This window comes from Nesoenas mayeri, assembly GCF_963082525.1.
Source record: "Nesoenas mayeri genome assembly, chromosome: 3".
In the NCBI taxonomy this organism is placed as follows: domain Eukaryota; kingdom Metazoa; phylum Chordata; class Aves; order Columbiformes; family Columbidae; genus Nesoenas; species Nesoenas mayeri.
Genome location: NC_137544.1, coordinates 48,767,009 through 48,792,892, shown reverse-complemented (window position 1 = coordinate 48,792,892; position 25,884 = coordinate 48,767,009). Strand labels below are relative to the sequence as shown.

The window sequence follows — 25,884 nt, the reverse complement described above, 5'->3', positions numbered from 1 at the left end:
CTACTTTTCATTGTGAGATGCATTTTCTCCTCCGATACCATTGATGAAAATCTTAAGAGCTGAGGCTCAGGTGATGCTCTGTTTCTCAGTGGCAGCTTTTAGAACCTGAGGCAGTATCTACCTATTTTTTTTCCAAGCATCAAGTCTGAAGCCTCACTTCCCTGCTCCTTGGAGGTCCAGCTGAAGCTATTCCTGGTACATGCAGATTCAGAGAAGCAATGAGACACTGAATCTTCAGTATTTATCTATGGAGAAGAATAAAACCAGTATTTAAGTCTGTCCCTCAACACAGATTCTCCCAAAGAAGTTGTTGGGAAAAAGCAGCCAGGCACACACCATTTTTTCCTATCTTAAACACAATCACACAGACAGAGAACACTACTGCTAACCAAAAATCTCTACATATGCAAATATGTATCCATCCTGGAATATGAACATGGATAAGCATCAAAAGGAAACATCAGATTTACACAGTAAATTAAGAAATAGGCAGCAAAGTACAGTGAGAAATAGTGAAATCTATTTTTTCCTGAGCTATTCTGAAAGATTTGAGAGTACACTCAATGTTATGCTTATCAATTAAGGAGTAACTTTGTATACAAGCCTTACCTATATTTAAAAAATAAGTCTAATTTTCAAATAGATCTAGCCATTCTTTAAAAGTGTTTTCTTTAAAAAAGTAGACTTAGAAAAGTAAATTTATCAATACATGTTTTATTTCTATGTCTACCATCCAGTTGCTTCTTTAAAAGTAAAATACATAGTAAATATTTTCACCATTTTGTTCAACTATTCAGTCGTTCAATTCAGTTTTTCATACTGCAAGATGTCAAACACTATAAATAAGACAGGACCTATCATAAGCAATAGCATTTAGTAAAAGTAACTGCTAAAACAAACAATGTCTTTATTTGAAACTCAGTTAATGGAGATACTGTAAATATCCAAATATAAATTACTATGGGACTGAAACATTGCACAGAAAGTGTTAAGATAATATTTTCAGTCCTAATGGTATTCCTCAGAGTAGCTGAATGTTGCTGCATCAAAATAAAACAATACTGGGCCACTTTTTTGTAAGTGTGTCATAATTATTATAGTCCTAAACTCATACTGAACCTCATTGGTGACCTTAGTCACTGCTTAGAAAAGCCTAAACAGTGACAACATCCATGTAAAGTAGTATTTCTTTTCACCCTCCTAAATAAAGCACAAAAAGCAACAGCACATCTTTCAAACTACCTAACATGTGACCTTGTATCAAATTTTAACAGAATTGACCTAACAAGCTCGTAAGAATTAAGAATGTATGATCCTGATGAAGTACATACTTTAATTCTTATGAGCTTGTTAGGTCTGATGAAGTATATACTTTTTTTAAAAGGTAAGAGAGAACAGCACTAAACACTGAACATTAGGCTGTGATTCCTGAAATCCAGAAGTTCTGCTTATTAGCAGAACAAGCACAGGATAAGAAGTGGTGCAGAGACAAGGTCAAGAATTATTTCCTTGTGAGGCAGTCCTTATTAAAAACTTGGAAAGACTGCTTTTGCCTTAATCTGACAAATTTCTGTCATGGATTCATAACTTAAACCTGAATGGACTAAACTACTGTGGGGTTTTTTTTGGCTATTTGCCTATTTCAGAAAGACATCAAAAGAAAAAAAAACCTCAATCACTACAGCTTAGACTGGATTTAAAACTGAGAGGTACAACCATTGTTCAATTTAGTAATCCTATGAATTATCAATTTTATTATACTTATTGAATAGCAAATTAAGTCAAAACCTACTTGTAGTATCTCTCTCAACTCAGTTCCTCAAAACCACATGGAACAGAACACCTACCAATGGAATTTGAGACCAATTAAACTGGACTAAAAAAAAAAAAAAAAAAAAAGCACTCCCTTTTTGATTCTCCCCTGTAAGATCCAAAAGGAATATGATGCCTATTTCATATGCAGCTGATATCTACCAGTCATGGACTGGTAATTCTTGCCAGCTCCTTGGTATGAATCCTATATAGCATGCCATATAATTTATTTGTTTATTTGTTAAATTTTCAACAGCTTTTACTCTGTCTGGCAAATACACAGCATCTGGTTAAAACTGCAAAGACCTGGCCAATTCTACTATTCCAAAGCCCAAAAGAATCTTTTATTTCTTTCTTCTTACTCCAGGTTTCATAACATGCATCCTCCTTTCCAATATGCTTCAGAAAACCAGACAAACACAGGTGCCTCTGTGTTCCAGCACACAGTCAAGAGCGTCCAACACCACAGCAGAAGCTGCCTTTCCAGGTGGGAAAAATGGGACTTGCTCAGTACAGGAACCGGGTCCAAGGGCCAAGGATGAGTTGTGGGCATGAGGCTCTACGTATAAATAGGTGGGTTTTCTTAGGGCACTTGCAACCAGCATCCCTTTCTAGCAGTCTGGCTATTGTCGGCTATCCCTGATAGTGGGAAAATTCCAAGAGTTTCAGCATCATGAAAGCTGTCACTTGTCCAAGTATTATATCTCTTTTCCAGTATTGCTACAATTTAAAAAATGCAGTAAACAACAGTAATTTTCTTTTTCAAAAGCTGAGGAAAACAATCTCTGGTTGGGTAGATGTACCAGCAAAGAGTTATTTTTTTCTGATAGCCTTGACTTATCTGGAATTACATACTTTTATGTACTTCTGAAAGTACATAAAAACATGGGGGTTTATCAAAAGCAGACAAAACTAAGATAGAAAAAATCAAGAGCTATCTACTGAAGTTGAAGTATCTGTGTTGAAGGGCAGAACCTATGTTGTTCCTTTGTAAACACTGATCACTTTCTCAATACAGATCCACAGAGACTTTCTAGAGTTTTAAATAGTCCCCCCAGGACACATCATTGCCCACCAACATTCTGCTATAGTTCTTCACTTATGCTTTCATAAAAGCATACACCTCTTTCAGTTAAAAATATTTTTCCCTCTTTTTGAAATTAAATTTGAGTTAGAGGGATGAGAGTTTGCTTAGTTCTAAGAGCAGATCTAAATTCTTGAATGAGTTCGGATTTATGGAGAAATAATTACAGAAATGGTGGGGTTTGTTGTGAGAACACTTCGTTCTTTAAGCTCCAAGCAGCAAGTTTGTTAGTCTACAACTGCATCCTCCAATCCAGCAACTCAAACTGCTGCTTTGTGTCATAAAAATATTTCTGCTACTGAGGATACATCCATCCTTAGTAACCCCATAAAAAAGAATTATAAAATAATCCTGAATACATGACCTGTGGGTATTAAACTCTTTTCATCCTGATCACTTATCCAAGATGGAGGGTTAGAAAAATCTTATACATTCTGGAAGTAGAAATACTATTTATGAAATTCAAGTTTTAATTTTCCCTTTCAGCCTCAAGTGAAACTGGAGATTTTATTAAACTATTCATATATCCAGATTTCTGAAAGATTAGTGAGCATTTACATAGTACTTAATGGACCGTACATGTAAGCAAACAAATGTGACACTGATGGTACCCACGTAGTTTCTTATCAGTCTAAATAAACACATGAAATTTTATTCCAATTCATATTGTTTATTGCCATTTCTGTCATACTCACTGATCAATGTCTAGTTTAGGCTTTAAATATTTCAAAGTATGTTTAAGAGTCCTAGGTACATAATAAAACAGTACCCCAATCCTTCATGGATTCTTTGTGTATATTGAAATGTACTGAAATTAAATTTCGGATAGAAATCTGAATCAAATAATCAGATGTTTTAAAAAATTAACAAAAAAAAATCAAGCTATTTTTTCATTTAATAATGCTATCTGCAAAGCCAAGAATGAAAGCTGAGCTTCTCTTTAGAATTATTTTGTTTTAAAGTAGTGGGAACTTACTACACATTTTTTACAGATATCTTCCTCTCTGGTTTACAGAAGGACCAGAGAATTATACAATAAAATTGAGTATTTAGAGATCAGTAAATTTAAAAAAAAATTGTGGGTTTTAATAATAAAACTTATCAGTTAGAAGATTTCCTAAGAGCTGGTGAATTTTCCCCTCACAGATGTGGCATAAAAAGCAAACTGACTACCACTAAAGGTTTTGTTATAAATATGTAGTTAAGCTTCATGGTTCCTATACATCTCTGAACAAAAAGATTCTGGAATTTAAATCTTGTACTATAATTTTGAGGTAATCTTAAAAATTAGATTTTAACTGTACTTTGGAATAGTTTTATAGTGTTATCAAACATTATATTAGGAACAGCCTTGATCAAGTCATTTTCATGTACTGTAGCTGTATTTCCCAACCAGAATCTGTGCTCTGTGAGAAACAAAAGCACTCAATGGGAATGACATTATAAAAAGAAAAACTATGTAATATAAAGAGAGATACAACGCATTTTGTCCTGTACACATCAGCCAGCAGCTTTGGTCCAGTCTACGAACATGAAGCATTTGTACAAGCATCTTGGTAAAAAATTACAAGCTTTTTGTTACATAAATGTATTTTAGAGGTTCTAACTGGTTGCTTATATATAGCATTGTTCTTCAATTCTCTGAAAGTGTTATCATTTACTATCTATCCAACAGCTTCTTCTCTGCCAGACTTCTACTCCTCTGAACACTGTTTTATTTCAAAACATCTCTACAGAACTTAGCGGGAAAATAGCATAAGCTGTCCCAATTGCCTAGCCATACAACAGTAGTCTTTAAGATCTACATGATTAAAAACTAGCTAACAAAAACTAGCCATGAATAAAAGTCAGTTTACAGCTGCCCAGAAACAAACCAGCCCTCATCCTAAGCTAATTTTTAAAATAAATATCTGATGCAGAGTCAGTAGCATAACCAATTCATTGCCAGAAAGCAGTGACACCACTTGCTATATTGCATAGAAACCCATGGGCTTTTAAGGAGCTGAAGACTGACAAAATTTGAGACGTTTATTATCATGAATCTTACTGTTCTATCATGGATGAATAATAAACATTAATATGATCCTTCTGTTTTCATAGTGGGTACTAGTTGTACTACTCCATGCTCTTTATCAAATACTCTTGAATATGAAGATGAGTAATGGTCTAAATAGAGCATCCCATTGCAGGCTGTGTGGTTTTTCCCCCCCCCTTTCCCTATTAAGCCTTTTTATTTGCACCACTTCAATTTAGACAGCAACACCGGGAAGCTGTTCAACAATAACTCACCATTTCAGTCATGCAATAACTACCAGCCAGATACATTTCATGGAATGCAGTTGCATCAAAATTCTTAGATTAACAGTGTACTAAAGAAAAAAATCGGCTAGGGAAACAAATTAACTTAGTGCATGTATAAGACATTGCCGATTGACAGCTTCCCCCTCATCAGAAAATAAAGCTCTGTCAGTTACTGTAGACAGCAATAAAACCAGCTGAACTGACAGCCAGAAGCACCAGTTAACAGGATCAGTTAAATTAGTGCTATAATGGTAAACTACAAAGCTAACATTTGATAAAAATCCATGTGCTTTGCTTTTAATAAACATTGAAAATGGTCAATAAAATATACTCATTTTGCGTGCATATATGCACATTTTGGCAAACACACCTCAATTTTAAGGAACAAAAATGAGAAGTTTTACTTGTTTTCTGTTATTTACTCCTTTCATTGTTCCTCTGAAACGCAGAGGTAACATTGGCAATGTATGCAGTTGAGTACCAAAATAAAGACTTCTCTTTGGAATAGTATCGAATACTTCTCAAATGCCTCTTTTTATGGTTAAAGCATTTTAAACTGTAGATTGAGTACAAAGAACTAACATTTTAACTGGCTGAACTAGTAGTTCTCATTAGAGCCCTGGAATCTCTTTTCATCACAGACAACACCAAAATTCTTTTCATGTTTCTCCCCAGTACAACCTGCACTTTAAATATTACTTCCTATCACCAATTGTATTCTTTATCCATGACGAAGGGAAACAGCTGTAGTTTTAAATATATCTCATGTAGGAAGAAATGTGCACTTACCAAGTGAACATAAGGCACAAAGTATCCAAAAAGTGCAGCTGGGATTCCAAAAGCCCAGATTCGGTAACTGAGAACTTTGAAAACAGAGAAATTGCAAATCTTTTTTTCAGAAGGGAATCTGAACATTCTCTTTTTTCCTCCCTCTTTGTCTTTGGCATCGGAAACAAGGGGTTTATATGTAAAGCCAGCCAGGAACAGAACAAACATAAGGATGCAGAGGACCCGCAAGGTGTTGTACAGGCCAACAGAATCCAGCAAAACTCTCAACAGGAAAGGCAACGAGACAGTGAACAAGCTGCTGCCAGCCGTGACGATGCCATTCACCAGTCCAAGGCGCTTCTTGAAATAGTGCCCAAGAATGACCAAGGATGGCTGGTATGCAAACGAGCAGCCACAGGCAAATAAAATTCCATAGGTGAAATACAGAGGTTCAATGGTCCTGTATCAAAAAAAAAAAAATTTAGTGTTTTGCACAATACTATGGTCACATTCACTTACCATATACAAGCCAGTTTTACAATTAATTGATGTTTACAGAGGTGAGTTAAGAGTTTATATGTACTTATAGTTGAAAAATACTCTGTCAGCTTAATTCAGCAATTACTCTATTTTCTTCCACCGAAGATTTCATGGAATTCAATGAACAGGTAAAAAAAGCAAAGTCATATTTAAGTATAATTGCACCAAACAGGCTGACTAAAAGTTTTTTAAATCATTATTAGCCAAGTATATAAAATATATAAAAATCATATTAGCCAAATAGAAGTTCAACCATTGCTGGGTGGTTTTTGTGTTTTTGTTGTTTTGGGGTTTGTGTTGTTTGTTTGCTTTTTTGTTTTTCTTATTCCTTTTCCAAAGAAAATTATGTTGTTACACTTTTCTTCACTGTTCTATCATTTCAAATGTAATAATTAACATTACTCAAGAACCCTGAAGAATCAAGTATTTACGTAGCTTATTATTGAAATAATAGCAAAAGTAGTAAACATTATTAATAATGAAAAATAAAACAAACTGGCAGGTTTTGGCAATAAAATAAATTACTAGCAAATGATAGACTTTCTAGGTATTTGGTCTTATAGACAAATAATCTGCTTTTTATTAAATATTCTAATTCAGTGTTTTGATCCTGATATTGGATATGTTAAGAAATAGGGAAAAAAAATTATAAATGAAACATTTCAGCTCATATAAAGGAGAAACTTCATCACAAGGTTCTCCACCATTACCACCTACTATACAACTGAAATGAAGAAGAGCCATTATATTATATCAGACATGTGATATTAAAAGGTACTTGTGCAAGTCATCTTGACAGTATGAAGTAACAGTGTTAGTGTAATTAAATTACTGTTATAGTATTAATAAATCAAAGGACACTAACATATAGATGAAGGAGGCAATGTGTGAGAAATATTTTTATACAAGATTTCTGAAGTGGCACATGATGATTTTAAGTACTATGTTTTCAATGAACCATTGGCTCTTTTCTATGAGCTAACACTTTTAAATCAGTTATAGAAAACTATTTAACCTGTTAGCCAATATATTAACTTTTTTTAAAGTATGACTGGTTTGTGTAGTGTTTCTCATCATAGGATGTTACCTGTCAGCATCCCTTCATACCAAAATACATGCTGCAAGCTTTCCATGCAATTACAGAAATTCTTATAAAATAGTATTTGACTAACAAAGGTCTGACACCAGGAACCCTAGTTTTGTGTATCATTGTGGAAAAAACTATTTGTGTAACATAATATTTTTGCGTTCTACATTAAACTACCAATTTCTAAAACTGTCAGCAGAAACAACAAAAAGGCAAAAGACTGTTTACCTTTAGTGGAAAATATCCAAGAAAAATAAAAACAAGCTATAAAATGAGAGGAAGAGCATAATACAGTAAGGACAGAAAACTTCTGCTTTCACCTGTAGAGTCACAGGTGAGTTTGCAGCATGACATAGTAAAATATTTTCCTGTATTACAAATACTCTTACATGTCAGCTTCCTAAGAAATAAAACTTATTTTAAGTCAGTATGTAATAAAAGCAGTAAATAATATTTACATTTATCTACTGTATTTTACTTTTAGAACACTGACTTCTATATCTGAACTATACTTAATTAACTGATATCATCATAAGCATATATAATGTTAATGTAAGTAACAATGAAACACTAAGAATGCACATTTATGTGGCATGTGCTCTAACAAGAATTTACCTCTCCTCTCAATGTACTCCTCAAATTCTAAAACAGAATTCAAGTTTAAATATTTCTAAAACCTTTACAAAAAACTACTTTTGCATACCTCTTCTGTGCCCTTGCTCCACTGGATATCAGGGAAACACAGACAACAGCATTTTGTTCAAAGGAAGAAATCAGCTTTCCTTTATCAATATGTTTAATTTATAATAATGAGACTGTTTTCGTATTCATCACTTAACACACTATTGGGGAGCAAAAAGGAAGAAAGACTTCCCCCCCAAGATGCATTCTTTTAGTTTTTACTTCACACGTGGTAACAAGCCTCTTAAAACAAATCTAGGAAGTGTTTTGCTATTATTTTTGTTTTCTTTGTTTGCTTTAATAAACTTAGTTAAGCAAAATACTTCTACTTGGATTAACCAAGGAATAAAAAATAAAGATCAGAAACTTGTTCAAGTAACAAAAAAAACAAAGCTTTTTTTTCCCCATAAATATAAGTTAATCCAAGAATAAACAAACACTAGTATCAGTACCTAAGACAGAACTATTTGTCTTCTGTTCCTGTAAATTTGTGGATATGTTTTCAAATTAGGGGACATATGCCCAAACTAGACACATTAACTTGGGCACAGTGCCACATAGCATGGATATTCATCCATCCAGCTCACACCTGTCTAGTTCAGAGCACTGACACAGAAAACACTTTCACAAGCCTGTCTGTATAGATACATTTTCATTTATGTAGGGAACTCTTTTGAATATTGCTTTTGATTGTCAGATCAACAATTCAAACAATTTTTTTTTCTTAATAAAGCAAATAAACCCTAAGTATATGTCATTATACCAAGGGTTTCAATGTCTTGGTGTCTGGCAATTGGACCACTAAACAGAAGTAAACATCAAATTTGACTGAAATATTAACACCTTCCTGGAAGTCCTACTGCATATTTATCAACATTTAAATAGTATTTTAGAAGAAAATAAGAGACGAGGAGAGGACACAGGAAAAAAAAAAAAATGTTTGTGTACTTGCTAAAACAGCATGTATCAAAAAAAAAACCCACACACAAACAGCTTATCCAGGACAATGCTGTTGATCTTATAGCATTAGACTTGTTCATACATTTATACATAGTGACTCCAGTTGAATAGGGAGTGCTGTTATGCATAATTTTAAAATTACTTTTGAAGTTGAAAATATCACTTGGAGTTTCTGAAAGCCATAGTTTGAAAGAAAAAAATGAAAACAAATAAAACAAGGTTTCTACTGTAACAGATAATAGAAAACAGCACTGCTTATCCCTTTGTATTCTGTTGATGGAACCATGTAAAATTTATAAAGTACTTTGAATGTAAAGAAAATTTTCTTTACCTGACAAAAGAACTTGAAAGGAGTCCAATAAATCCTACTGCAGCTCCAATAACAGCTACTTTTCGACAGCCTAATAGGTCTGTGAATATGCTGACTATTGGAGAACAGAAGAAGACCATTCCCATAGAAAGAGAGGTCACCCATGCTGCAGAATAGAAAAAGACAGCATTTTAGAAAACCAAGAGATTTCAGCTTTCAGATAGCATTTGTTTTAGAACAGTAAAAAAAAAACCACACACTAAAGTGAAACAACTGGGTAACTTTTTTAAATGTTTAAATACATTAAAATATAATACCTATCATGCTAAAAATTAAAAGCCTTACAAAATTACAGAATCAACTAATTTAAACTTCATTAGCCCAAGGAATGCAAATAGCTACTGAAGTTATTACTTTTTCTTTAAAACAAACAAACAAAAAACAACATACAAGTATTCCTGCAGCAAGTAACCTAAAATTCAAGCTGATGACTAGTCCACTAAAGATACCACATTTCACTTGATTTAATACTAGACTTTAAACAGCTAGGATTGATTAAAAAAATAACAAATTTTAACTACATAGACCTAGATCATACCCAACATTAATGAGTAAACCAGCAATTTTACTTCAAAACTAAAAGAACTTGAGCCAGTACAACCATTTCCATACACAATGGGAAAATGTGACTACATCTGATAGTACTCCAGCTTTACAGACATGGTTCAAACTCTACTTTGTTTATAAATGAATCTTTAGATCATTAAGATTCAGTTCAGGTGAGTACACTGAAGTTTCAGCCAGAAGTGTGGGTTTTATTCCAAGTGTACCAAAAATCTCTTCAAACAACTTAGAAGAGAATTTGATTTACAATTAAAAGTCAACTTTCTGCTTCACTTTGTACAGGGGTTCAGAACCACATTGATTAGACAAGAGCAAGAAAACATTCTTCCAAATACGAGATACTGATGTTACACTGAGTTCTCCCAGGGCATAGAGGTAAACCAAGCTGCCATAACAACAGTTAAAACAAATATATTCAGGTGAGTAAATGCCTCCATCTGTTTGGGAAAAAAAATGTCTAAATAGGTAGTGGAAAAAGCTGCTAAGGCAAGATGCATTAGAAAAAAATATTTCAGCTTTTTTTAATTTTATGGAAGAAGAAAGAACTCTTTCAATATGGAATGGGTTTAAATCTTAATTTTATTTACAATATCTTTCCTAAAGACAGTTATATTAAATAACTGTGATTCAGTGACAAGGGAAATTAAAGTTATCTGAAAAAAATATAACGAAGAGACATAATGAAGAATATTTGCAAGTATATCGATACCAAGACTTAGAAGTAGTGTTCTTAAAGCTCCAATGAGCTCTGTGCATTGATGAATACTCATTGTGCCAGGCACTAAGAAAACAGAGCAAAACAAACAAGCAAAAAAAAAAAACTTTTTCTAAGACTTTACAATATAAATGAAAGACAAAAGAGAACAGATGGTTAGAGGAAAAACAGATGTGAGACTACAAGAAATAAAATCTTTATTTTAGGACAAACAATAAACCATGACCTAACTGTTTAGGGTGAGGGGGTGATATTATTGGGTTTTTTTGAGCATGTGATAAATATAATGGAGTTTCAAGGCACAATCTGAAGAAGAGCGAGGTACTTTCATGGGTATTTGCTGCATTTCTTGAGTATGAGTAACCCAGTGAAGATAGCCCTGCCAGACTTGCACCTCTGCAGCAGAAACACAGTTGTATGAAGGGAGAGCAGGAAGGATTAGGAAGAACAAGGCCTCCATGTCACTGACTGAAAGACAAAGACCAAATTTATGAAAGGTCTGTCCTTTCTCTTGCTCTGCAGTCAAGGAAGGCTCAAACACATCTTGGAGGTGGCAAGAGATGACTTAGAGATCTGTCCACATTACAGCCCAGGCAGCTCCTGATATTGCAAGATAATGTTGTATCAACTACCATTTGCAAGCAGAAGTCAGAAGGAGTAAATACTCTAACGCAGCCTGGAAACCAGCCAGCTGCAAAGCTTCTAAGAAGTCCAACTTCTACAAGAGTCTTCATCCTTTTACTTAGAGTACTGGTTGACAGCCACCTCAACATAAGCCAAAAAGGCAACAGCATCCTGGCTTGTCTCACAAACAGTGTGGCCAGCAGGACTAGGGAAGTAATTGTCCACTTGTACTTGGCACTGGTGAGGCCACACCTCAAATACTGTTAATAATTGGACTTGACCATCTTAAAGGTCTTTTACAACCTAAATTATTTTATGATTTTGTCTTTCCCAGAGTGAGCTATATAGATCCCCTGCAATTCTGATATCCAAATAATACTGCAAACACTAGGAGGTAGAATATCCATGGCTTCTTGTCACCCCCCCAAATCAATGGTAGGTCCACCACCACCAGTCCTCAGCACTTTATGACTTGCAGGGCAGCACCAAGAATCATAGAGGACCCATGGCACTTGGTATATCTGCAAGGCCAAAAGAAAACACAGCTTGAAGTTGAGAAGTGGGGATTACAAGACTCACTGTCATCAGATTCATAGTGGTATGACGGTATCAAGGAACGGTTGAATCTCCCGCCAGCCTTCCTGCCTCAGTATGAGAAGACAAAGGCAACTGTGGCACTAGACAAGCCCACCAGACATTACTGGTTATGAGAATCCAGTCTCACATGTGCAGGTACAGGCATCCCACCCATAAACAGGTAAAGAAACTGGGCAACTGAAACAGTTTAAGTAGCTTGCATCAAGTAAGACTAAATTACTTCAGAGCCACAGATTCAGAGTCCAACAGCTGTAATTTCCACTTAGCACAGGCTGGGATTCAAGTAGCATTCTCAGTGTAACCAAATAGTTTACAGTACTTTTTAATATCTTACAGAGCTAATAACATAATTGGTACATAAAAGCCCAAAGTGAAAATGTTCAGCTCAAATTTTATTCAATTAACAAAATACTGACTATGTCTCTTGATGCTTCTAGGTACTACTGAAAGAAACATGCCTTTATTAACACTTGATCCTCTCCTTATTACAATGAGAGGTGAAGCCTGAAAGAGAAGAAAGCTTCCCACAGATTTTCAATACAATAGACAGTTAAGAGGAAGGACAATGGCCTTATCTGAAGCATTTCAGAATGACACTGCAAATTAAACTGCAGAAGTGGGAGCCCATGCTCTACCACTTACCTACCTAATGGCAACTGGAACCTTTTAACTTGAAATCAATACAAGGCTCTTCAGTCCTACAGAAATGTAATTAACAATATGCTGCTGGCATGCCTAATATGAACAGGTTTATTATTTAATGAAAATTATGTTCTTTAACTCCACATGAATGCATAGTTCAAGAAAATTTACTTTATTTGTCCTCTGTGAAGAAATCTAGCACCAAAAGGAATGAAGATAATAACAGAATAGCATGTTTAAAGTGTTAATTTCCTTAAGATACATAATTCCTCCTGCAACATGTTGATCCTATAAAGAAGTTAATGGATATAAAATGTATTCAATAGATCCAAGTAAGTTTTTGGCTTCATTCAGCTAGGTTTTCTAGTGTTCTTACACTTTTTCACTCAGTATGAAAGAGATACTATAAATTGTCTTCCACATTTTTTAAATAGAAATTACAACAGCTGTCCCAAATAAGTAATATGAAAAATTACAAATGCAGCTAGCCAGGATAATGAGAGCTCTTTAGAGCAGTTAATGAAAACATTTCTCCTCCTGGCTATTGGCTGCTCTCCTGGCCACAAGCTGGCTATATTCCAGAGCTGCTAATTCAGATAGTAATACAGCACCTAATTGCTACATATAACTGCATTCATATTCATATATAAAACATTCTGATTGCCACAGAAAAGCTATTCCTACTTGAAGAACTTAAGCCTTCCTTGAGGCAGTAGAAGTCAAGAATTAACTCCTCAAAACACATAATTGCAGAACAACCAATTCCCAAGCTTCCCTAGAAGGCCAGAGAGGCTATTGATAGCATCTACAATGGAAAGTCTGTTTCTATGCCTTTGAAACACACAACAGATCTGAGTACATGTTCTCGTATTTCTTTATTTTTCTGTTCAACTAAGAAACTATACTATCTATTCCACAAATATGCTGCCATTTTACCATGAGTTTTTAAAAGCCAGACAGTTTAAATAGAAGGTCTTTTGTCTTCAGCAATAAATACAATATCTAATATCTGAGCATTTACCAAAAAAAAAAAAAATCACTCCCATCATCACAGCTGGATTATTAAATATATATTTATCTACCAAGCTGTTATGTGTTTTAGTTCATTCTTTAGACTCAAGTACTAGGACTTACGAGACAACAGAAAAGAAAGCATTAATACCATATCACACTGGAATGCTTTATAGTGCATAAATTTAAATAAAGGCTACTCATCCATAGCATTCCTATTTACAACCAAATTTTTTCTATACATTAGATTAAGAATTTTCTCAGTTTTATCTTCACAGGTGTTTTTCAAGTGGTTGGCTTAACACAGTGATAACATCCTTTATTCTTTAATGAACTTCAAAGAATGCTTTTAACATCTTCCCCGGAGAATTTTCTGCTGCAGATAGGGAACAAAAAGCTACTGTCTGGAAGACAAGTGATTTAAGGTAAGGGAAGAGAAGAAAATTTAAATTGAGGATTCAAAAAATCAACTAAAAAATATTTTGTTTCCCCACATTAAAAAAAAAATAATCAGATATGCATGTTTGTGTAGCTCATGCAAACCAAGATAGCAGTATAAATACAGTTCACTGGATAGCTTGCAGAGTAATTTGTTTGGCACTACACATACTAAGACAGAGGCTCAGATGGTGGAAAGTGAGACCAAAACTCTAAACTTTCTCCATCTAATACAACAGATTTTCATGCACACACAGTTTTTAAGCACTTGCAAAAGAGTGGCCAACCATCCCCTAAACCAGTATGTCTCCTTACTGTCACACATCCTTCCTAAAAATCTGTTCTCCCACCATCTCACTATGTAACCAGTACAGTAGTTCAGGCCATACTATACCATCAATACTGTTAAATACAAACTATAATTATGCTAGAAAGTAAGAAATTCTTGTGTTGACTTGTAATGAGCAGAAAGTACAGAATCAGAGACAAACTGCTTCAGAGACACTTTTGATTTATAAGATGGAAATAATATTTATCTCATACTTAAAGTGTGTGAAGTTCTTGTTTTGTGGAAAGTACTCTACAAAACAGATTTCTATTAAATCAGTTATTTTAAAATTATTGTGTAAAATAAACAAAGTAGGCCAAGTTATATGAATGGCAGATGTTTAAAAATGTTTCACTGTCTCACACTGAAAATGTTTGCACAGAAGTAGCCTATTATAATAAAATCATAATGCAGAGTTAATGTGACTGCTTAAGCAAAGGCACTTAGTAACTTCTGAAAGCTCAACTTTAATAGTATTTAGGAGGGTTTCCTTGTATTTTACAAGTATACTTGAAGAAAAGGACAATATTTACAGTATTAACACCTTCATGCTTCCATTAAGCTATTAGCTATGATTTATGCAAGAATAAGGAAGCCTATATGTACTCTCCCAGCCTCAAACCATTAACAGCTGAGTGACTTCATAAGCCAGGTGTTTGTTTGGGTGTTGTTGTTGTTTGCTTTTCTTACTAAACATTACTTTTTTCCTCCAGTGTATTTATCAATATTCTGGCAATTTTTCCTCTAAGAACTGCCATCCTCTCCTGGAGCACTTACACATCTTCAGCATCTGCAAAATCTTACAGCAAACTACTCCATAATTCAACTACAGGCTGTGTGAAGGACCTCCACTTCTATTATGGCCATTTACATACAAGGATACTCTCTTCAAAGCGGAAGGTTGGCTTCCATAAGAAAATTCGTTATGAGTGTAGCTTGGGAATTTGAGAGATCTTGTTTTGAGGTTGTTCAAAGTTATTTCTGGAGATAATTCGCTCATCTGCAGCTAGTATTAATAATTCCTTGCCTGCATAATCACATTTCCATGGCACTTGTTTTTAAGAATGAAATAAATGTAGTACTGTGTGGATCACAGACTGATTTAGCCTAGTATCCTGTTTCTGATCACTACAAAATACTTAAGACAAAGAACATTTGAAAATTTGAAAAAGGGCTAGCATCCTGCAATACTTTTTCCATGGCTATGTTCTCTCAACATCCAGCAATAAGCAGCTTAGAAACTCCCTATGCAGAAAGTTGTATCTAACCATTCTTCAAGAACATTTAGTTCCATCAATACTACTTTGGCTTAACTGCACTTTATTGTAAATCAGTTCCAGAACATGCTCAGGCACCAGCATAACAAAAAAATAAGTTTGCCTTTGTTTTGAACCTGCTCATACTTTAGAGTTCATATTTCTTACAGCAAAAGAATTAGCCATCTCAGCTAAACTTCTTGCAACCTGTGATTTTTATATGCCTTTATCAAATCTGTTCATGCTAGTTTCTTCTCCAAAATGAAGCATCTTCTTGACTTAGTCTTAGTATAGAAAATATACTTTTCCCTCCTCCTCCTTTATATTGATTCTAGTTGTACTATACTCTTTCCAAGACAGGGTAGTCAGAACTGCATATACTATTTAAGATGGAACAAGCAATTTTCTGTGATAACTTTTTCCTCAATCTCTTAATTATCCTTTGGGATAAAGGAAGCACAGGATTGCCTTTTGCCTAATGCAGTCCAGATATATCCTCTTCTATTCATTATCTATTTTTCTTTCTCCAGGGAAAAGCTAGTAATTTCCAAAAGAGGGAATTATTCAACAGATGTTGGGTAACCAACAGAGCAACACAGAACCATTAGACCCAGCCAGTATCAGCACATCCTCCCACATCCACAGAGAGCCTCTGTCAGTCAGCCTCCTGGAGACTGCCAACCCTATTTTTATCCAACCTATCACTACCCAGAGACAATGTGAAATGCCTTGTGCTATGGGCCTTGCTTACACAAGCCTGTGAAAATTGTTTGAGACTGCTCAGTAGCTTCTCATGGATTCTGAGGAATTTCATTAGCTGTGGGTACAAAAGGGAGAGCAACTGAATTTCCACATAGCTGTTCCCATTACTGAGCAATCCACAGATCATAGAACTGTATGTCAGCAGAAAAGGAAAGCAGATGTTGAAATGCATGTATTGACGCATTTAGAATTCCTACTGTCAAAAAAGTGCACTGCTTGTTCTATTCAAAGGAGATCTGCTGATCTCATTAGAGAAAGTATGTGTTTAAGGACTAAAAATAAATTTGTGACATAATGCTGCCACAGGAAGTATCCTATACTCTGAACTCAGGTTACATGACTACAGTTTTCAGTTTGCTTACTTTAAGTATATAGTTTGCAGATGTCCAAGCTAGGCTCTCCCTTTAAGCAACACTATTAAAAAAAAAATCCCAATTTAAATGAAAACTAAAATATTTTGGGCAAAGAATTTAGCACAAGGAAACAGAATCATAGAACAATTTTGATTGGAAAAGACCTTCAAGATTATTGAGTCCAACCATTAACCTAGCACTGTCAAATGCACCTCTAAGCCATGCCTCTAAGAACCTCATCAATATGTCTTTTAAACACCTCCTCAACCTCTTCTCTGGGCAGCCCATTCCAGTGCCTGATGTGAAAAATGCAGTTGTGATTCGTGCTAAGATGTTTAATGTTTACAGGTATAACCAAATGAGGCACAGCCTCTGAACTTGGAAAAGGGAAAGGTGGTTAAGTTCTATGTAAAAAGTTATGAAACTTGTTTAGGAAGTTATATTGATAGAGAGAACTAACATTTTAAGGGTTAAGCAACTATATAATAAGGGCCTACTAACAAGCTAACATTTTAATATCTAGTTTAGAGCTATATGTAACTAATTGTGCTAAAAAAAAACAAAGCAGGACTTCATTAAATGCCGAGATAAGAAGTTTTTACAGCACCAGCTGCAACCTTGAGGAGACAAGATAGTCAAGATTTACAACAAAAAGGAGGCACCAGTCTGGTTCCAGTCAGTTTGGTAGCTTGGATTCCAGCCAGTTCCTTCTAATGAGCCAAAGGTAAAAAGTCCACTGTGACGAAGCTGAAGGAGCCTTCATCCAAAGACCCCTAAAGATCCTTCCTCAAATTCACCAAGTGACATTGCGCAAGCGCAACAGGGGAGGGTCAAGGAGGGGAATATGTAAATGGTTATCTGAGACTCATTTTAATAAAAAGCAGGAAAGGTCATGAATATGTATAGGTGTTTCTGGGGTCATTATGAATATGTAATACCATACTGTATTTAAGCACGCTTCTTATTGTTAAGTGTGTGCGTGTTGGGCGGAGTGAATCCCCCGCGCACCCAGCGCTGTTTTGCTTATGCTCTAATGAACACGTTTTTACGGAATACAAGGAATTGGATTAAATGTTGTTTATCCATAGAAAAAGTGTAAGTTATTTATTTCACTGACAATCCTTTCTGTGAAGAAGAAATACTATGTCTTTTGGATATCAAAGCTATATTTTATAGATAATTCTGATTCTTAAAGTCTATTCAAGATCTAATCAGATTTGCACAACACATTTGAAGATATCACAGCCAATACACAAAGATTTATGAACCAGGGACTAGCAGAAGTATCCAACAGGAATACAAGACTGTTTTCCTCCCCCACTCTCTTTTTTTATCTTGTTCCTGAGCAACAAGTCTTTTATTGAATAACCTTATTACTGCAAGATACCAGTAGTTACAAGTCAGAAATCAAGAACTATGTATGACCCACTGGATCCCAGTAAAGAGATCTTTGAACAGACACCCTGTTTCCATATCACAAGCACGAAAGCATAATATCTTTTTTTCAGAATGCCTTAATCATTTTATTCTGAAAAGATGGGACTCAGATTTTAGAAACAGCTGCAAGCTTTCCTGTGCTTATGCATAGCATCTCTTCCATACATGTGCCTTATGACAGTAAAAAATGCTACTTTGGGTACATGTGTGCCACTTTAATCTTAACACAACAAGGTGAAAAGCAACAAACTTGCCAATATATTGTAAAATTAGCAAAATAAGCTCATATAGCAGGAGTAAGAAACAAAACAAAACAACCCACACACACTACATCAAGTCAGAACATACACCAATTTCTTTCAAGGCTTTATACACCATAAATGTTCTCTGACATGATGTGAAATAAGTGAAAGACCTAGTACCAGAAGAGATTTCATGTATATCCTTAATACATGACCTTCCCCAACCTTGCCACTTACAAAAATAGGACTAGAACAGTTTCACCCTCTGCCTTTGTAAATTATGACAACTCAAGATCAGAATTTCTACTGAAATCAAGTCCTTGTGAGCACAAGCAGCGGTAAAACAGAAAAACAAATATTCATGTACTGACAAAACAACCCATATCACTGCAACTAGCTGATTACTTAGCTACCATCTAATTTACACTCACTATAATAACACAAGGTTAGGCAGAGTTGTGTGGGCTTTTGTGTGTTGACTCCTCCTTTAACAAATCAAAAAAACAGATAGTAATGGTGAATCTGAAGCCAAGTACCACTGGAAATTGATCATGACACTTTCTTCAAACTATAAGGCACAAAATGGAACATAAAACACTTAAAGATGTTCTTACAGGCAAACAACTTTTACTACTAGAGATACTGCTAATCTTAAAAGTTAGAGGGAAATAAATGTTTAAGTTAGTAAAAGCTAAAACAAAAGCTCTAAAGTAAAAAGTGCAGTTAGGCAAAACATTGCTGGTAGAGATTATAAGTATTAAGCCTTCAGGAACCTTTAAAGGAAGGCTGAAGTCAATCATTAACAGAAAAACACATGCATTTAGATTCCATGGCAAACTGAGCTTGACCTTTGACACTTAATAAAGTCTGAAAATGCTGTGGTAGGAAGAATAAACAAGGAACAAATCGATAAGAAATGGCTGTAACCACTTGTTTTTCCTTTTAGAAGTCATACAAGAATGTTTTCTGCTGACTGTCTTGAGACAGTTTTCAAAGCACAATCATGTTTTTAACTAATGATCTAAAAAAATTGAATTCCAGAACTGTTTCCCAGGCACATTTTTATCTTTCTTTCCTTACTTCCCCACCCAAATTAGCACTGGTTTCTTTTTTTTTTTAATACCAAACAGTTGAAGACCAAGCATCATGTTCTGTTTTGATTTAGGATCAGTAACATTCTATGTAGGAAAGCATTAGCTATTAACTCCAAAGATGACAGCCTGGTTTGCCAGAAAGGCTTACTCATAACTGCTCTCGCAACCAACAGTTAGACATATTCCAAACACATCTGCAACTAAATGTGTCATGCAACGCTCTCACGTTTTAGAGCTATAGCACAGATTAGACCTCAAGACTTAAATGGAGCTACTTAGTTCATCCCCCACCTCAAGTGCACTGGGGCAAGACACGCAGATCAAGGTTGCCTTTCAAATGGCAAGAGCGTACATTTCACTTCTACAGCATCAGAAGTCCTTGTGAGACCATGATGAAGATACAGACAAGAAAAAAATCTGACTTCACAAGTAAGTTGGGTGTGCTATTTGAAGTTCAGAAGCAGAGTTTTCCATCAAGCACCTCACAAACTAACTTTTCACATGCAAAGATCATTCTGAGTCCATCAAAATTGACTAAGAGACCCCATCACATCTCAGTGACCTCATGAGCACCCTCAGTACAGGTAACAGCGTATATTCTCTGATTACATCAACATATTGCCCTTATGTCCTGTAGGTCCCCACTGAATAACTAAACTCAGTTTAGGCCTCAAATCCATATCTTCAAGGCTCAAACTGTTAGCTAAAAGACCTCCTAATGTTACAAACCACCATTCTCCACTATCCACCCACTATCATTAAAAGCATCCCATTTAGGGCTTTATAGGCAAACAAGTCCCCATTTTCAGCAACAACTAACCGTAAAGAAGGAAGGTACACTAACCAAACCCAAAATACTATTACATAGACCAAAAAACCTAAGAAGAAATTATTGTAGGACAAATCGTTTAGATGCTTTAACAGGTAAATATTTTTCAAGGTAAGATCTTATTGTTGAACTAGCATCTGCTTAGAGAAGAATCTGCATTTATATAGAAATGAAAATGTCTATGTTGAAACAGGACATTTCAATCAAAAAACCAGACAAGTGTTCAGAAGTATGTGCCTGCATTCAGTATTACAAGTGCAAACATTGAATTCTATAGCAAAATTCTGTCTTTGGGATTGTAACATTATTTTGTTCTATGAGTTATGTGGAAATCTACATTTGACTTTACAAGAAGCAATCTTAAAGGTAAAGTGAGATGACAAGAAGTTCAGTATGCCTATCTTTCACAAAGAATGCTTAATTTTTTCCTTGATATTTACATATAAAGAATTTCATTATAAAAACACTGCCAAATGGAAATACAAATCCAAAATCAGACTGTTTAAAAGTGATACTAATTCTTAAGTGTTGTTTTCACAAGCCAAGATAAATGGAAGATTTACATGCATCATATTTTTTTTTTTTGCCAGTATTTCCTATTCTCTTCCCTTGAAATACTGAAAACTAAGTAAAATAACAGGGTTATCATACGTTTTTGCACAGCAAACAGAATAAAATGTTGTCCCCTTCAGAGACTTAATAGGAAGAGGGGATCATTTGCATGGAAAGCTTGATAAGAGCAAATACAAGAAAAAGCATATATGACAAGGTAATTCTCTATGTCAGCATGTGGCCTTGGTATCAGTAACACACCCATGACTCAGCTTGTGAACTCGATAATCCCTGTAACCAAGTAAACCAGCCACTGTAACTGTTCACCTTGTTATTCTTCCTCATCTCCATCCAAAACTCTCAAGTCTGCCAATATCACTCTCTGGGACAATAAACTATTTCTCCTTAATTTAGAGCTCAACTACTCCAGCAGTTATCTTGTATCTGATTTCCAGCAATCCAAATGCCCAGGTTGTCATACCTCTAGAAAACCTGAACAAATTGCAACTTTTCACACACAAAGTAATTTTATCTTGGATATACAGTTGATGGACCCTCATGAATTTGACTTGCTGGATACATAATGGTTCATATATGCAAATGAGATAAATCAGTCTGACAGATAAAGGACATACAAACTACAGCTTGTTGAAGTTACTTCTTCACAGGTTTAGAGTTAGCATCTGTCCCATCTAGTGTAATACCCAGTTTGCAAAAAATCAAAAGCAAGAGGTTACACATTTATTTATTCATATTTATTTATACCAACAGGATTTTGACTAACATCTCCACACAGACACTGCAAACACCACAGGTAACTTAAAATTTAGATTATATTTACAGTTAATAAAGTACAAACTTTAAAAAAAAAACCTTCCCATTAAGCTGTTGAATCACAGGCCACCTTCTCCCAACCATTAAAATGTTTCTTAGGAAACTCTGAGTCAAACATGAAAGCAAACACTTCCTCAAAACTACTTTAAAGGAGCATCATATTTACTTTAAATTCATATTCTACAGCTGAGAATTTAAATTTGTGGTGGGTTGACCCTGGCTGGATGCCAGGTACCCACCAAAAAGCAGCTCTATCACTCCCCTCCTCAGCTGGACAGGGTGGGGAGGGGAGAAAACCAACAAATGACTCAAGTCAAGATAAGGACAGGGACAGATAACTCACCAACTAGTTACTATCACAGGCTAAACAGACTCAACTTGGTGAAAATCAGTCAAATTCAGAGTAGGGTAATATAGGTAAAATCTAGTAAAAAGAAAAGTAGTAAAGCACATATAAAGTAAAAAGTATATATTCAATATCTTGAATAAATCTGGGTTTCAACTCAAGAAACATATTTCTATTCCAATAACATTCCTACTACGCTATTTATTCTTTTACTTTGGATCCACCTATTTGTGATTCTTTACCAAAACTACAATACCTGCTACCCCACCCAAAAAAAGCACAACATCAAGGTTTGATTTAGAGACACAACTTTCTGAAGATTCATTTAAAGAAAGAATAATTTCACTTAAGATCCCATGATCTTTAAAAAAAACTAAATGGTTTTGCTGAATGCTCTGCTGTATTCTGAAAAAAAATATCTGAAGTCTAAAGCTCTTATTTATAAAATAAGTAGGTACAACACTACAAAACTTGAGCCAAGCATACTGCTGTTCATTTCCTCCCCCATTTTTCACTAATGCCTTTAGCTCTTACAGCTTCTGGGTAGCTGTATTGAAAAGACTCTTTGTACCCACCATGAGCAAATGGACGCAGGCACACACCGCCCAGTATAAATTTTTTTTCTCTGAATTCTGGATTTAAAAAAAAAATCATTCATTACTGCCTTAAGGTATGAAAGTCTTTTTCTTTTAAGAAAAACTGTAAAATTTAGTCAAGAAAACTGCTGGAATCAGTTATCTCCTTTGAATATCTGATTAGAGTTGGAAGACCTTAGGGAGTTTCAATGCCTTACTCTTTAATCGTTTACTAGAGAATCTCCATCTCTATATTTGTTGAAAACAAGCCTAAATCCACCATTCTGCCTACCAATTGCAATAGTCTCACTTAAGCTGTGCAAATCTGAAACACTTTCTTGCAGTGACTCAGACATTTTTGTGTCAATGGCAAGAACTAGTACGCAATCAGTACAGAGATTTTTTCCAGTTATATTGCATAATAGTACATTATAAAATAATATAACAGTTATTATCAAAAAAGGAAAGCACTCAAGTCTTTCTGCTGAAGGATCAATCTCCATCCATTAACATTGCATTCTAATTTCTTAAAAGAGTCTTAGCATTTTAAATGTGGTTTTATTTTATCAGCTTGCAATCTAAGCACCAAGTAGCTTAGCTACTATCATTTCTGCAACCATGCCTACTCTGATGCTGTTCCCAGAACAGTAATCCTACTAGATCAGTTAAGGAATTACACCAACAATTGGCCATCTTTGCAGTCAAATCTTAACTCCAAATGATTAAGTGAATTAATATTCCCTATTTCTAATTTTAAGGGGAAGGAAGAGAAGAACTAAAAGTAACATTAAACCTACCAAAAATGCTTTTACATCATAAACAGTAACTGTTACTAGAAGACATGAATAACTATTATATTAACATTAATAATAATAATGTGTATATAATACATATCCAAACTTCACAGAAAACAGCCATGTGACATGTACAGGGATTTTTGGTATTCTAGAACATAAAGAAAGCTTCTAGCTCTCATAATGATGTAAAAAGCTGAAGACACAGGACTACTTCCACTGCTGCCAAGAGAAGAAATTACAGCTGCCAAGAGAAGAAAACACAGAAAAAGCAACAGAACATGGAAAATCGCTATTACATTTACTACATATAAGAACCTAAACAAAATATTTTAGTTCTGTTGCTCACGGAGTACAACCCTGAGCTTGGTCAAACGCCTGCTGCAGGCACCGCTACCAAGCTCAACAGGTATCAGACTGTCTCTTCCATCAAGATCCTTTTGCACAGTGTTGGGTTATGCAATAAAAAAAATAATCTGCAAACCCACCAGAGAGGCAATGACAGGGGGAAGCCCAAATAACATCCTACCCTGACTGCTCCCAGGCCCACAGCTGGAGCCTTCTGCCCTGATAGCACCAGCCCAGGATGGGGGAGTAAGAAGGAGGGGCAGAGGCAGATAAAAGGGTTAACAGGAGAAAAAGGAGTGGTCACATGTAAACAGTTTGCTGCTTAGTACACTCATCTGTCCATGCCTTATGCCTGACCAGCAAAGCTTGTCCTGTCTTCTTGCTAAATTCCTTTCTAACCTTTTCCTGAGCAAGGGCCAGGCCATCTGTGTGCTCATTTAGGTGTGCAAGCCCAACACCTGGAGGGATCCACACTGCAAACATGTATACATATATTATAAATATAGATACATACACACACACACTTCCTAGCAGAGCTCCGTTCTGTTCAGCTAGAGAAGGGAGTAGGATGAGGCCGCTAGTGATGTATTCATGTGAGTGTTATTATAGTGACTGTCAGTTCATATGTGTATATGTGGTATACATGTGTATACGTGGTATACATGAGCACTCTGTCCAAGCGTGCCTCCTGGAAGTATGTCTTCAGTCTCACTACTGGCTAGACCAGCGACACAAAGCTGCAGCAGCCTTGCTCTCAGGCTGTCAAATCTGGCCTGATATTTTCCCAAACACTCAGAAGAGGAAAAAAAAAAGCACTATAGTCATGTTTAAAATACACTAGTCCTTCCCTCTGGTCCAATCTTGTATTTTCAGGAAGTTCCACTTGTCATACAAGAATAATTAGTTCCTTCTTCCACCAGGTCTGGTGAACAAGCTGACGAAAAAACAGTGACAGAGTAAAGCTCAGCGCTGTCTAAACAAGACAGTTCTAATTTTTAAAGTTCAGTTTTGATCCCGCCATTTTAACAAAGCAGTTTTCACATAGTGTTCCTTCAGGAACAAGTTCATCCTCCCAAAGAGCTACTGTAACATTTATTCCCAGCTACTATATAGCTAATTGATAGGGCACCAGAAGTGCTAAATTGTATCGTAGGGGAAGAAGACACCTCAGTTGCACTATAGTAAATGGCCTCGCCCAGAGGTCTCCCGGTCAGTTAGATTCATAAATAGCTTTATATTGATAAAAAGAATGCTTACTGAGAGGAAACAGATCAAAATAAATTACAAAATATTGAGCAGGTTAATAAGATTTGAGGAGGCAATACACATGCATGAACAAGACAGAAGCCTGCAATACTAAGAAAAGGATTAAGCTGATAAGCCCACCCCAGCACTTGAAGCTTGTGTGACAGCAGAGTCCTGCATTTCCTCTGGCACCAGCAAGGTGGAGGAAAAAAAAAAACACACAAAAACACAGACCACAAACAAAAAACACAAACACAACCACCAACCACAAACACCGAGAAAGGGAAGAGAAGGAAGACTAGAGAGATTTCTTGGATGACAGGACGGGAACAAAAATATTCTAGCAAACCAGCTAGAGCCTCATACAAGAATGGGTAGCAGAAGTTATGTTAATAAACTGAGTAATTTTAACAAGTCAGACAATATATCTGAAGCACATTCTAGTGGTTTAAGAGGTAGTAAGAGATCAGGAGCTACCAGCACAAAATAGAGACAAATGTAGACACACTTTGTAAGAAAAACTAAGACTGCTATGATTGGACAATGAATGGGAATGCCTGGGTGTGAAAGCACCAGAAAGAATGTTAGAAGGCACCTAGATAAACAGATCAAAGATCACCACAGCTACCTATCAGCTCCTCAAAATACTCAAGCTAGTAAAACAAGGACTGCATTTACACCAAAACAAGGGAGAA

At 35.5% G+C, this 25,884-nt stretch overlaps 1 protein-coding gene across 1 annotated transcript in view; it reads right to left on the bottom strand.

Annotated features, from left to right (window-relative positions):
- Positions 1 to 25,884, bottom strand: part of SLC16A10 (solute carrier family 16 member 10) — a gene marked incomplete at both ends in the record, with an annotated part of 66,637 nt that overhangs the window by 16,836 nt on the left and 23,917 nt on the right. The window contains 2 exons of the mRNA XM_080342180.1: positions 5,987 to 6,425; positions 9,565 to 9,709. Coding sequence (XP_080198306.1) covers positions 5,987 to 6,425; positions 9,565 to 9,709 — 584 coding nt within the window. The remainder of the gene's footprint in view (positions 1 to 5,986; positions 6,426 to 9,564; positions 9,710 to 25,884) is intronic.